This window comes from Haliotis rufescens, unplaced genomic scaffold (genome assembly GCF_023055435.1).
Source record: "Haliotis rufescens isolate VD_foot unplaced genomic scaffold, xgHalRufe1.0.p SCAF_15, whole genome shotgun sequence".
Classification (NCBI taxonomy): domain Eukaryota; kingdom Metazoa; phylum Mollusca; class Gastropoda; order Lepetellida; family Haliotidae; genus Haliotis; species Haliotis rufescens.
The window spans coordinates 6,880,310-6,893,437 of NW_025963835.1; the positions used below are offsets into that span (position 1 = coordinate 6,880,310).

The 13,128-nt window shown below is 41.5% G+C and overlaps 1 protein-coding gene across 1 annotated transcript; it reads left to right on the plus strand.

Moving 5' to 3' along the window:
• Positions 1 to 1,557: 1,557 nt before the first annotated feature.
• Positions 1,558 to 12,108, plus strand: LOC125380002 (fucolectin-3-like). The gene is made up of 3 exons (XM_048395967.1): positions 1,558 to 1,622; positions 3,237 to 3,346; positions 11,888 to 12,108. Exons 1-3 carry the CDS (start codon positions 1,558 to 1,560, stop codon positions 12,106 to 12,108), a joined length of 396 nt encoding a protein of 131 aa, XP_048251924.1.
• The last annotated feature ends 1,020 nt before the right edge of the window (positions 12,109 to 13,128 follow it).

Below are 13,128 nucleotides of genomic sequence, written 5' to 3' on the forward strand. Positions count from 1 at the left end.
TCTTCAACAGTTTATCGCCTGGAACATGTCACCGTTTTTGACGTTATCTACATATATACAAACGACTGTCTCAGACGGTGTGGGTAGTCCCGTGTCTCTGTGATATTGATACAGTTATAGTCCTTATTCAGTGCCTAGTGGTATAATGCGCCCAATCCGATGTACAAAGAGGTGTCCCTTAGTTATCAGAATCCGCTGATCGTGAGTTCGAACACAAGCCTCGCTCCCAAAATAATACGTGACCAGCTTTAAAGCCGCGATGGTGGGTTTCAACTGGGATGGTAGAACCTCCGAACCCACCTAAGCAAGCTGACACGTTGTGATTTAACTGAAAAACTGCTCAAAGTGGTGTTCAAAACAGTCCTCCCACTCGCTCTTATTCCTATTCAAATGAGGTTGAATGGATCACGCTTTCTGCCCATATCGAACATATCAAACGTAACGACATTACATCCTTTACGAGTTAAGGATAGTAATACACTGAATACCTTCGCTTGGCTTCACCTAAGTCTTATACACTGGAGTGATCTATGCCCTCTGCGAGTCATCTCACATATGTCCTGTCAAATTATTCTCATTCAACACACAACGATGGGTATTTTCTTTGAGCCAGGAAAACACATCAGAAGCTGACAAAAGTCTTAAAAGGATAGATGTTCAAAATATGACTGAACAATTTATGTAGCATTTATTGACCAAAAAACTAGTAAAATGATAAAAATCTTAATTACCATAAGACATTTGTAAACCCCGACACGCCACGTGACTGAATGTCATGTATTAGTAGCACCTATATAAACTAAGCGGCGAAAGAAAGTATAGGTTGGCAATTTGTAATTTTCCTAAAAAAAGAGATAACTAGTAGAAAGTGGGTATTAAGAATATGACTGCCCAGGAACAGGTACCAAAAAACACCTCACCCGAACGCGCCACCTTTGACAGCGCTCGTGCGGTGACAAAAAAATGGTGAAACAGGTTTCCCGCCTATCCCGCCTATGACTACAACTGCACGTGCATGTTAGCTGTATAAATGCGTTCGTCTGCAGGGTATAACCACACGTGATGAAAGCACACAAAAGAAATGCCACGACTGTCACAGGAGCAGAGAGAGCCACCGGTATGGCCGAAATGGGGCAACACAGGTCCAAATTGCCAGAAGATTTGGTTGTACACCATTGACAGTAGCCAGGCTGAATCAACGGTACAGGCAGACAGGGAGGACATAGGACAGGCCTAGAACCGGACGACCCCGAGTGATAACACCACTGGAAGACGGTCAGATGCGGCTCATTCACCTGCGAAACAGATTCGTAACGGCGACGACGACGACGACGGCGACGGCAGCAACAGCGTTGGGACATCCCATTAGCCAACGTACAGTACTACGACGACTTCGTGCTGCTGGAATCCGAGCGTATCGTCCTTTCCGAGGAATGGTACTGATTGCTCAAAATCAACGCCTGAGACTGCGATGGGCGAGGCAGGTTCGACGCTGGCAAGTGAGAAATTGGCGTCGAGTGCTGTTTACTGATGAAAGTCAGTTTAACTTGTTTCGAAATGACGGCAGAGAACGAGTTTATAGACGCAGAGGAGAACGTTTGGCTCCAGCGTGTATTCGAGAGGTCCATCCATTAGGCGGGGGAGGTGTCATGGTGTGGGGCGGTATTTGTGGAGATCAGAAGACTGATTTGGTGATTATATAGGGAAACCTGAACGCTGTGCAGTACAGAGACCAAGTCTTGCAGCCAGTTGTGCTTCCGTTCTTACAAAACCAACAGCAGGGGTCATTGTTTCAACACTGACGTCATCGATGAGGCGGCGTATCACAGCATGCATTGAGGCAGCTGGACGTCATACACGCTATTGAAGGCAACTGTGTCGACAATGAACTTGTAGCGTGTCTGACATTTTTTTGGTGACTTTTCAGACAACTTTTGAAAATTATATTTCTTACCCCACCATTGTTCACCTTGAGCTTACATTACCTGTGATTGCACAATTTCATTCAAACTGTGGTTGATCAATCATTTGTTACCCCTCCCTAGATTATATTATAATTCACAACAATTCTTCTTACTTTTTTATCTATCATGGAACTCAACCTATACTTTCTTTTGCCGCCCAGTTTAGTTGCACTTAGTCTGACTGAATCAAGGCAATGACCACCTTTCCATTCCCTCCTGCACATGGAACGATACCGGAACACTACAGACATGTTTTTCGTAGCAGTCAATCACAAGTATGTTATTATTGACATATGTTATTTTTGTAGAAATACAACAGTGAGCAATACCGGACATATGTTATTTATGTAGAAATGCATAAGTGAGCAAGAAAGGACATGTGATATTTATGTAGAAATGCATAAGTGAGCAATGCCGGACATATGTTATTTAAACAGACATACATAAGTGAGCAATACCTGACATGTGTTATTTAAATAAGCATGCATAAGTGAGCAATGCCGGACATATGTTATTTAAATAGACATGCATAAGTGAGAAATAAAGGACATGTGTTATTTAAATAGACATGCATAAGTGAGCAATACCGGACATGTGTTATTTAAATAGACATACATAAGTGAGCAATGCCGGACATGTGTTATTTAAATAGACATGCATAAGTGAGCAATACCGGACATGTGTTATTTAAATAGACATGCATAAGTGAGCAATGCCGGCCATATGTTATTTAAATAGACATGCATAAACGAGCAATACCGGACATGTGTTATTTAAATAGACATGCATAAACGAGCAAGAACTGTTACGTTGTTTAGACATGTAAAGGCGCCGAAGATAGGAAGTGCTATTTGACAGGCAGACGCGAGTGAGCACGATCTGATGCATGATATTTCATAAGACGTTCACAAGTGCGTAGCACTATAAATATATGTTATACAGTTTTACATAATAATAATGACGAAACGGGTTATTCTAGTAACCATACAATAGAGTGCCTGAAGATTATGGACTTCTGTTTGCAGCAAACTGGGGATTCAGTTGCGTAAATCGACGCCCTTGATGTCAACTACTTGACTGTTGATTTAGTCCAGGGTCGATTATTTGCAGCCGCCATCATGCAGCTGCAATATTGCTGAGTGAGGTAGACTACGTAGGTCGTACTTTGGTGTCTCTTACGCTTTTATAAACATTCCCTGAATGACGTCATTTGCTTATATATATTTATTAATTATTGAACACACACTTAACATTCACTCTCTTTTTCGCCAGAATCATTACAAGTGTTTTCACCCGACAGAGAGGTATGGCATGTTTGCAAGGCCAAGTTCTGCTATTTGCCATCTTCGTTACAGCAACCATTGTTGACAACGTGGCCCAAGGTACGTAAGTCCTGATAATGACGTGAATAGTGGAGATATGCTAAGGTAGCCACACACAAAAATGTAAGGTTCTATGGGGCAGGGGAATGGGTGGTTGGCGTGGAGATGGGGCCTAGCTATAGTGTGATTTATTTGGAGTATTTAGTTTTGGTTATGATTTGTGTGGTTTGCGGAAGAATTAGAAATTATTTGATAGCTTTCTTAAGTTGTTTTGTGTTACATAGGTTTTGTTTGGAAGGATAGTGGGCAGTGAGTAAATAATGATTTGGGATTTTAGGGTTTTTTAAATGTCTTGGGAGAGGTGCGTTTGGTTAATATGCGTTAGGAAGTTGGTTGGATGTATGTGTCGCTTTTGTGGGTGGTGTTAGATTACTTTTATGAGATCTGTTTTTGTGATATAATTTATGATTGTTTTTTTGTTTTTGTGGGGGATTGTGGGGAGATAGGAGTGTGTAGATAGTTTTTGTGTATTTTGCATCTATTGTGTTGATGTACTGTATTCTGTGTTGTAAGTAGAGTGTGCACGTGTAGAATAGGTGCTGTATTGTTTGGGGAACTTGACATGTGGGGCAGAGCCCAGTGGAATGGCGAAAGTTCAATTTTGTGATGCCTACATATAGCCTGTTTAGTGCGGATTGTATTTTACGTGAGTTGCTAGAAAGATTTACTTTATTGATTTGTTTATTTATTGTTTTGTATGTCCATGTGGCGGGGGAGGTGTGCAGTTGTTTGAAGTTTTCTTGGGTTGTTAGTTTATTTATGATGGATTTATATTCCTGTTTGCTGTATGTCAGTGGGTAATTAATGTACTTATTTTTTGCTGCTTGTTTGGCCGCTTGATCTGCGTTTTCGTTTCCCATGATCCCAATATGTGAGGGTACCCATGCAATATTGATTTGTTTTTTTTGTTCTGTTAATGTTTTCGTTAAGTGTAGTATTCGGTGTAGTAGATGTGGCCTGTTTGTGTAATTTCTGCTTTTAATTGATTGTATTGAGCTAAGTGAATCTGTGAGGATTAGAAGTTTTGTTTTGTGTTATTGTCTCTGCCATTTTGAAGGCCATATAGATTGCTGTTTTTTCGGCGGTATGTATGGATAGGTGGTTTGGGATGCGTGCTGATGTGGTGGTTATGTTTTGTTTGGTTGTGTGAATTGCGAAGGCTGTGGTGTGGTCCGTCGGGTTGTGTGACCCGTCTGTGTAGATGTATGTCCAATCTGGCCAGTGTTGTTGTATGTAATCCATTGCCATTATGTTATAGAGATCTAAGACTTAATGTTTGGCAGAAAGTATCCCTTATTAACCCCTCGTTTATTACCATGTCTCCGGCAGACCAAACCGTATTCTTAATGCAGTGCGACGAACTGGTTAAACCACTTGCTGCATTAATCTTCACAATGTATCGGAGAAGAAAATATATAAAACAATAAACTGGGTAGTTGTGTGCGTGTGATAATTCTTATCATCTATCATGTTTTGCTGTGTTGTAGGGTTGATGTGTGGGGGTGCTGTGGGTTGTGATGGGTGGCTGGCCCGAGGGGTTGTGATGGGTGCTTGTTTCATGTTGTCGCGGGTGTGGGTGTGTGTGTGTGTGTGTGGGGGGGGGGGGGGGGGGGGGGGGGGGGTCGTTGGGAGGGAGTGTGTGTATGCGGCGGTAGATTGTTACTTTGTTGGTGTCTTTGTGCGTGGTTGGTGCTTCTTTTTTGTGGAGACGGGGAGGGATGTGGATGCGAGTGAGGACGTGGTTGATGGGTGCGGATGAGGGAGTTGGTGTGGATGCGGGAACGGATACAGGTGAGGGTGTGTTTAAGAAATAGGGTGTGTGAGAGTGATGTGTGACGCTGAGGGTTCGAGCGAGGGTTCGGATGTGATTGAAGTGATGTCAATGAGGGTTTGGGTGTGTCTGAATGTGCGGGTGTGTTTGCGTGGTTTGCGTAAGCTGCTGTGAGTGAAGGCCTGGGTGTGGGAATGGATGTGGTTGTGTGTATATAGGATGTTTGTATGGGGGATAATATTATGAATGTTATTTTCATAACTGCTATTAAATGTGGTGTGTACATATATAAAATAGTGTTTTTATGAGTCTTTTAGTGTCTCGTAGGCCATTTTGACCGGCCGCTGAATTTTTACATTCTTGCCTTGTCATTTTATATGTACAGCTGGTGACACTATAATAAAATATTCTTCTTCTTCTTCTTCTCTCTCTATATTTTGTTAGTGCTTGTTTGATGTTATTTTTGCGATGTTTGTTAGACCAGTGTCAGTATGAGGAGGTGGCAGGTGATATGAGCAGTCATGAATGACAGGGGTGAGTTTTATGTTTTTAAGTTTGTTTTTAAGTTTTGTATGAGAAGGTGGTTTAGCCGATTGGTGAATGGGAGTCTTCTGTCAAAAATTCTTTCTTTCTTTCTTTCTGGTAGATTTTCCGTTTTTGTTATGAGGCTGCTTAACAATGGGTTTGTGCATGCTGTAGCCCAGTAGTTTAGTGTAATTTGTTTGCGTTTAAGGGGTAGAGCTATTTCCCCAGTGAGCTTTAAGAGAGATGTAAGTGCGGTGCATGATACTATACCTAGTGAGATTGAAAGTGCTTTGTATTGTATTGAGTCTAATTTCTTGGAGTCTGTTTGTGTGAGTGCGTCGTATGCGGGTGCGGCGTATTCTAACTTGGGTCGGATGAGTGTTTTGTAGACAGTAAGTAGCGTGTGCTGGTCTGTTTCCCAGCTTGTTCTCAGTATGCTGCGCATTAAGTTGAGATCATGGTTGCATTTTGTGATGAGGTGTTTGATATGGGGTGTGTATGTTAGGTTTTGGTCAAGTATTAGGCCTAGAAATTTTGTTTGTGTGCTGTAGTTGATTTGGGGGTTATTTAGCGTTAAAGGTGGGGAGTAGTTTTGCATGTTAGGTGTTTTTAAGAGTATGGCTACTGTTTTGTCGGTGTTGATTTTAAAACCCCATGTATTTGCCCATGTGTCAATATCATTGAGTGCTTGTTGGGTGTGTTCCTGTGCTGTGCGGTTCCAGCCACTAATGCCTACGTCCATTTTTGCCTACAGTTACTATTGCCTACAAAAAAATAAAGCACTGTGGAATAATGCCTACACAATGAAAATAACATACCCATGCTAGGAATGAACTCTTCCAAAATTAGATTTCTTTGAGAAGCGATCTTAAGTTAGATGGGCGGCGTCCACTAATGCCTACATCCACTAATGCTCTTTCATTTCAGCTGCAGATTTGCATTTCTCAACATAAATATAATTAACTGGATTATGTCAAGTTATTGTTGAAATGATCTACATGGCCTTCCTAGTTGTGATCTTAACACGAGTTAATCTCCATGCTCCCCGTAGTTGTGATTTTAGCAGAGGATTAACCGAACTAACTGAGTAGAGGATAAATACTCTTTAGAAACTTAACGAGTTATCTCAAAAGTCAAATCATGCATTGGTAGAAGTATAAAATGACAGTGTTTGCCCATTGGCAAATCCTCAGCGTGTTGAGTTTGTGACATCCCAGAAAGGTGGACAGCGGTCGTCCTTGATGGATATCGGTACCGCCTGAACAACAGAAGACAGACCTGTGTACATTGGAAATGCGTAACCACTGGATGCACAGGAAAGTGTACCACAGTTGGAGACTTTTGGTAGAAACCGCAGCCCTCACAACCACCCAGCAGAAGATATGACGACTTTCCGTACTTTAAGTGTTCTTAGAGAGAGAGAGTCCAAGCTGAGACAACATCAATCCAGGCCATCTTTGAGGAAGAGGTTGCCACAAGAAGATGCAGCTGCAGTATTTCCATCCTTCTATACAAAGAGAAGTGGTCTCTACAAGCAGCGTAGGAAGACTAATCCAGCCCTCCCGCAGTCACTGGTACAAGTTCAGCAACTGGGTACCTGGCAGGACACCTGGAACGGCAGACCCTTTATGTGCGTCAACGATGGTGATGATGAGAAGATTATTTGCTTTGCCATCGAAGACCGCCTTCACCTTGTTCAGCAGTTGGACACTATATGGATGGAACGTTTTATTCTGCTCCAGCCCTGTGGAATCAGTTGTACATAGTGCATGGGTTAGTTGGATCCACGATGACACAGCTGATCTTTTGTTTGCTGCCCAATCGCCAGAGATCCACATATGTCAGACTCATTCAGAAGCTTAAGGAGACAGTGCTGCAGATCACAGGAGCTCCTCTACAGCCACAAGTAATACAGACTGCCTTTGAAGTTGCTGTGATGCGAGCTGTCGAGGAGGAGCTGCCTGGTACAGAAATCAGGGGGTGCTTCTTCCACTATACGCAGGCAGTGTGGAAGAAGGTTCAACATTTGGAGATGGTCAATCAGTACAGAGACAATCCGGACATCCACAACCTTGTCAGACGTGCTGCTGCACTACCACTGCTACCAGTCAACACGGTTCAACAATCCTGGCTCGACGCAATGGAGGATGCCCCTGATACGCCCCAGATCACGTCATTCAAGGACTACATGGTGAATACTTGGGTCGGCGACAATGCCATGTTCCGTGCTGGTATTTGGAATCACCACACCAACTTTTGTCCTCGAAGTAACAACCACCTTGAAGGGTGGCATGCTCACCTTAACAAGACTGTTCAGCGAGCCCACCCCAACATCTACTGCCTTGTGAGAGTCCTTCAGAAGCTAGAAAAAGCAGAAAGGAACAAGCTTAAGATTGCCCATTATATACATGGTGCACGTCCTCCACCCCGCAAGCGTGTCTATGTTGAGATAGACCAGAGGATCCAACGTCTGAAAGATGACTTGGTCCATCACAGAAAGTCACCTCTTCAGTTTCTAGATGCTGCAGGACATTTGCTGAAACTCTCATAAAGAACTGTATGATGCTTGAAATCAGAAATCAGTGTACACTGCTATTCTGCCCATGTACTGATATAAGAAATCAGCAAATATCTGCTGGTGTATACCATAAGAACTAATGCAATGATGCAGAAATCATAAATTATTACTGTTAGTGTTATGGCAATGTGAAATAAAAAGTGACTTCATACAATTTTCTGTCTTTTCTCGCCTATAGGCATTATTCCACTAAAGTGGACTTGTCCAGTTCGAGGTTGGGTAGCACTGATAGCAGGTGTCGCTGAAAATCACTGGTGCAAGACTTTGTCTTTTGTAGACCGTAGACATTAGTGGATGTAGGCATTAGTGGACGCCGCCTGCTGTACCTGCGTAGTGTTTTATGGGAAGTCCAAGGTGATGCGTCGTCTGCAAATTTAGCTGTTTTGATTGTTGAGCGGGTGTCTGTGAATATGTCATCGATCATAAGATTGAAAAGTGTTGGAGAAAGGACACTGCCTTGAGGTGTCCCGTTTTGGATGTGATGTGGGTCAGACAGTGTGTTGTTTACTTTTACAGTTATGGTGCGATTTTTGAGAAAGTTGTGTATGAAGTTTAGCATACGTCCTTTAATATTTTTGTTTGACAATTTAGTGATTAGACCGTCATTCCAGATCATGTCAAAGGCTTTTGAGAAATCGCTAGGAGGTAGTGTTTGTTAGCCTGGGCTACTCTGATGTCGTGTTCAATTCGAATGATGTGATCTAGGGTGTTCTGTTTGGCGTGAACCCGCTCTGGTCTGCATGTAAGAGATGGTTTGTGTCTATGTGCTGTTGAAGCCTTTTATTTATTATTGTTTCCATGATTTTGCACATATTTCATGTGAGTGATATGGGTCTGTATGATTCTGACTTCTGTGGGGTTTTTTTAATTTTTTTTATTGGGATTTCAAGTGCTTGTTTCCATGTCGTAGGTATTTGTGTTGTATCCCAGACTGCATTGAGGAGATTCAGTGGAAGAAGTTTTCCGTGCATGTTGAGGTTTTTGTGTAGTATATAAGTTATGTCATCTGCTCCTGGAGCAGATGTGTGTAGGCTCGTGTATAGGCTCGTGTATTGTCAAGGGTGCGTTGTAGGGTATATGGGCTTGGGGTGGTTGTGTGATGTAATCAGGTGTAGTGAGTAGTTTCTGTTGGAGTGAAGGGGGGGTGGTTTGTGTTACTACTTATATGTTGGTAGTGTTGAGCTAATGATTGTGCTTTTAATTTGTTATCAGTTAGGTTGTCTTTTTTTGCGGATGTGTGATGATGTTTTGGTACCGTTTATTGCCTTTAGTTTGCTCCACATGGCCTTTGAATTGTTTTTTGTTGTGTTTAAGGTACTGCAGAATTTTTTATTAACATGTGTGTACTGTTTCATAGTTGTTTTGCGTGTGGGAGTTCACGTAGATTGTTTTTTTGCGCGTCTAAATGCTCGTTTTCTTTGTCTTCTAGCCTCTATGATTTCTAGGGTCCACCAGGGAACTTTATTTCGTTGGGGGTTGGGGTTAGTTTTGGGGATACACTTAGTGGCTATAGTGATAATTTCTTTTGTTAATTTTTTGGAAAAGATTTCAGGGTCTGGATCTATAATTTGTGGGTGGTCAATTAGGGTTTTGTAATTCTCCCAGTCTGCATTTTTGTAGTTAAATTTTGGATCTCTGAAGTTTGTTCTGATATATAACTTGAACCAGTTTTGATATTTATTGAGATTGGGAAGTGATCACTACCCCATGGGTCGTCAAATACTTCCCATGTAGTTTTACTTGCCAGATTTGGGGTAGTTATTGTCAGATCTATTGCAGTGAGGAAGTTTTGGTTTTCCTGTGGGCTGTATCTGGTAGGGGATTTGATTATGAGATCATTTTGTTCTGCCCACGCGTGTAGTAGATTACCAAATTTGTCTGTGTGGTTTCTAGTAGTCCAGCTATGGTGGTGAGCCTTTAAATCCCCTAACAATATAGTATTTTTTGTGATGTGCTTTGCTAGGATTTCAAGGTCTGTGTTGTCGAAAGGGTTTGTGGTTTGATGGTATATGTTAATCAATATTATATAAGTGTTTTCTGTCGAGATTGTGTACGCTTGTGTTTCTAAGTGAGGAGTGTCAATTGGAACTTGTTTGTAACCAAGATAGATAGATATTCTTGATTTCCTCCAGATATTGAAGATACATATCATATATGATATTATGTATAATTACAGAGCTGCACAGTAGTACAATTTAACAATATTATGAGAAATGATAACTACAAAATACATGACAATCAAGCATTCTTATAACCGTTTTGTAACAGATACAGCCATTTCCTACAGTATCTTGACACAATAACCATAAGGTCACCCCATAGACTTTGAGATAAAGAGCTAACACACTCAGGCATACCGCCAAGTAGTACAGACAGGATTATATCATCGTCCTCACTACATAGTCTTGCAAATGTAGAGATATTACATCACAAATGAATTCAAATAGTTCATTTCTGTCATTCATATTCAATGCACAATACAAAAAGACATGCTTAATAATATCATGAGCTACAATTCTACATCGACATTCCCTAGATTCTACATTTAGGCATCCCAGCCGTACAAGATGAGACAGGTTTGGGAACTGTTCAGTACGTTCAAGTGCAAGCAGCCATGGCCAGAGTCTGTGTTCTTTATCATTACGTAGCGAAACATATCTATTTAAGTTAAGTCTAGACGGCAGCTTAGAGCATACAGCTTCCTGGTCTGCAAAAATAATCCTTTCCTGAACAATATCAGACCATGCCTTTTTACTTGGGAAGCTACATTTAATAAGATAATCTTCTATTTCTGCATAGAGATTGTATTTTTTGACAAGTCTAAGCATGTTATATTACACCCTTTTGAGATGAAACATGTGTAACTAATTACACCCTTCTTTCGGGAAACATGTATATATTAACTAATTACACCCTATTGTGGTGAAACATGTAAACCTAATTACATCCTTCTGAGGTGAAACATGTATAACTAATTACATACTTCTGAGGTGAAACATGTATAACTAATTACATCCTTCTGAGGTGAAACATGTATAACTAATTACATCCTTCTGAGGTGAAACATGTATTACTAATTACATACTTCTGAGGTGAAACATGTATTACTAATTACATCCTTCTGAGGTGAAACATGTATAACTAATTACATCCTTCTGAGGTGAAACATGTATTACTAATTACATACTTCTGAGGTGAAACATGTATAACTAATTACATCCTTCTGAGGTGAAACATGTATAACTAATTACATCCTTCTGAGGTGAAACATGTATTACTAATTACATACTTCTGAGGTGAAACATGTATAACTAATTACATCCTTCTGAGGTGAAACATGTATTACTAATTACATACTTCTGAGGTGAAACATGTATTACTAATTACATACTTCTGAGGTGAAACATGTATAACTAATTACATCCTTCTGAGGTGAAACATGTATAACTAATCACATCCTTCTGAGGTGAAACATGTACAACTAATTGCATCCTTCTGTGGTGAAACATGTAAAACTAATTACACCCTTCTGTGGTGAAACATGTATAACTAATCACATCCTTCTGAGGTGAAACATGTATAAAACGATTATATTATCACAAAAAGGGGGTCGCCCTCTGGGACTAGCAAATCCTGGACATGTATGTGTTACTCTTTCTGCAACCAGATCCTGTCAACCTGGCGCTGAATAAGATAGCAACAGCAAGCACATTTGAAAACTCGCCTCAGCTGGCAGTTGACGGCAACCTATCACCGTACCATCGCGACGGCAGCTGCTTCTACACTCCATTCGCATCTGCCTTACAGTGGATCAGTGTCGACTTAGGCGACTCCTACATCATCACCAGCGTCAACGTCACCAACAGGGGAGATTGTTGTGGTGAGTAGAACACTATTAACCAAGTAGCATACATAAATATCATATATAAAGGGACATGTTATTGTTGACACTAGTGACTACTCTTGTGATTTCGTACGGCTAATCACGGAAAAGGGTGAGTATTTGTAAATGTTGCACTGCATATAAAAACTTGGACCTTTCAGCGGAAACAGTCACATAAATATTAATAACTGGAACACCCGCATTAACTCCAACTGCACATCATTCAAAACATTTCAAAATGTCAAATATTCATGAGTTCGAAAATTGAACCACAGCTCTCGCAATTAGTCTCCAAGGCGCTTCTTGCCGTTCTATTTCCTTGGTGCCAACATCATAATTTTCCGGACGCCTATATCTTGCTGGATGTTGACTCCTTCATACTTAGCAGCCATCATCTACAACCAATTCCCATCAGCGTTCTTCAGGACCTATTTTAAATAAACACCAAGTTTCAATCTACAAGGTGGCTGAAAAGTTCTGAGCCTGACGATGATGGACAGCGTTGGTGAAGTTGGTTTCTATTATTTTCCCACATAACCCCCTCCGAGGCCCACACACTTCAGCCAGCGATGCAGGAGTGGATGGACCCCTTTGGTGTAGAAGGCTCCCTCCTGGTGGTATGAAACATGTCCTGCCTAGCAGACATGACGTCATCATCATTTGCATGATGCATGCCTGACAGATCTGTCTTCAAGTTTGGGAGGGGGCACGGGTGGCCCAGCCATCTAAGGCGCCGCGATTCAATGTGCAGAGTTGCGTCCCTTGGGAACGCTAGAAACCTATGATTGTGGGTTCGAATCCCGGTTCGCCCCGATTATGTTTCTAGATTTGTCAGCACCATACCCGTGCTCGTGGGTTTCACCGAAGTGGTAAACGTCTGAGACCTGCATTTGTATTTGGTGAATAAGGAAGGTGGTGAATGATTCAGAGCCTCTGCCGTGCAGACTTGCGAAAAGGTTTGTTGTTTAGTGACTTTGTCCAGAACGTGTAGCCTTGATATTCTCAACGCAATTGCCAAAGTAGAA

What these genes read in the sequence shown, in the direction of transcription:
- LOC125380002 (XM_048395967.1), top strand. Translation starts at nt 1,558, where the DNA reads ATGACGGCAGAGAACGAGTTTATAGACGCAGAGGAGAACGTTTGGCTC. An exon ending in CTCCAGCGTGTATTCGAGAG is followed by an intron (nt 1,623 to 3,236) that starts GTCCATCCATTA and finishes CTTTTTCGCCAG; the next exon opens with AATCATTACAAGTGTTTTCA. An exon ending in TGTTGACAACGTGGCCCAAG is followed by an intron (nt 3,347 to 11,887) that starts GTACGTAAGTCC and finishes TTCTGCAACCAG; the next exon opens with ATCCTGTCAACCTGGCGCTG.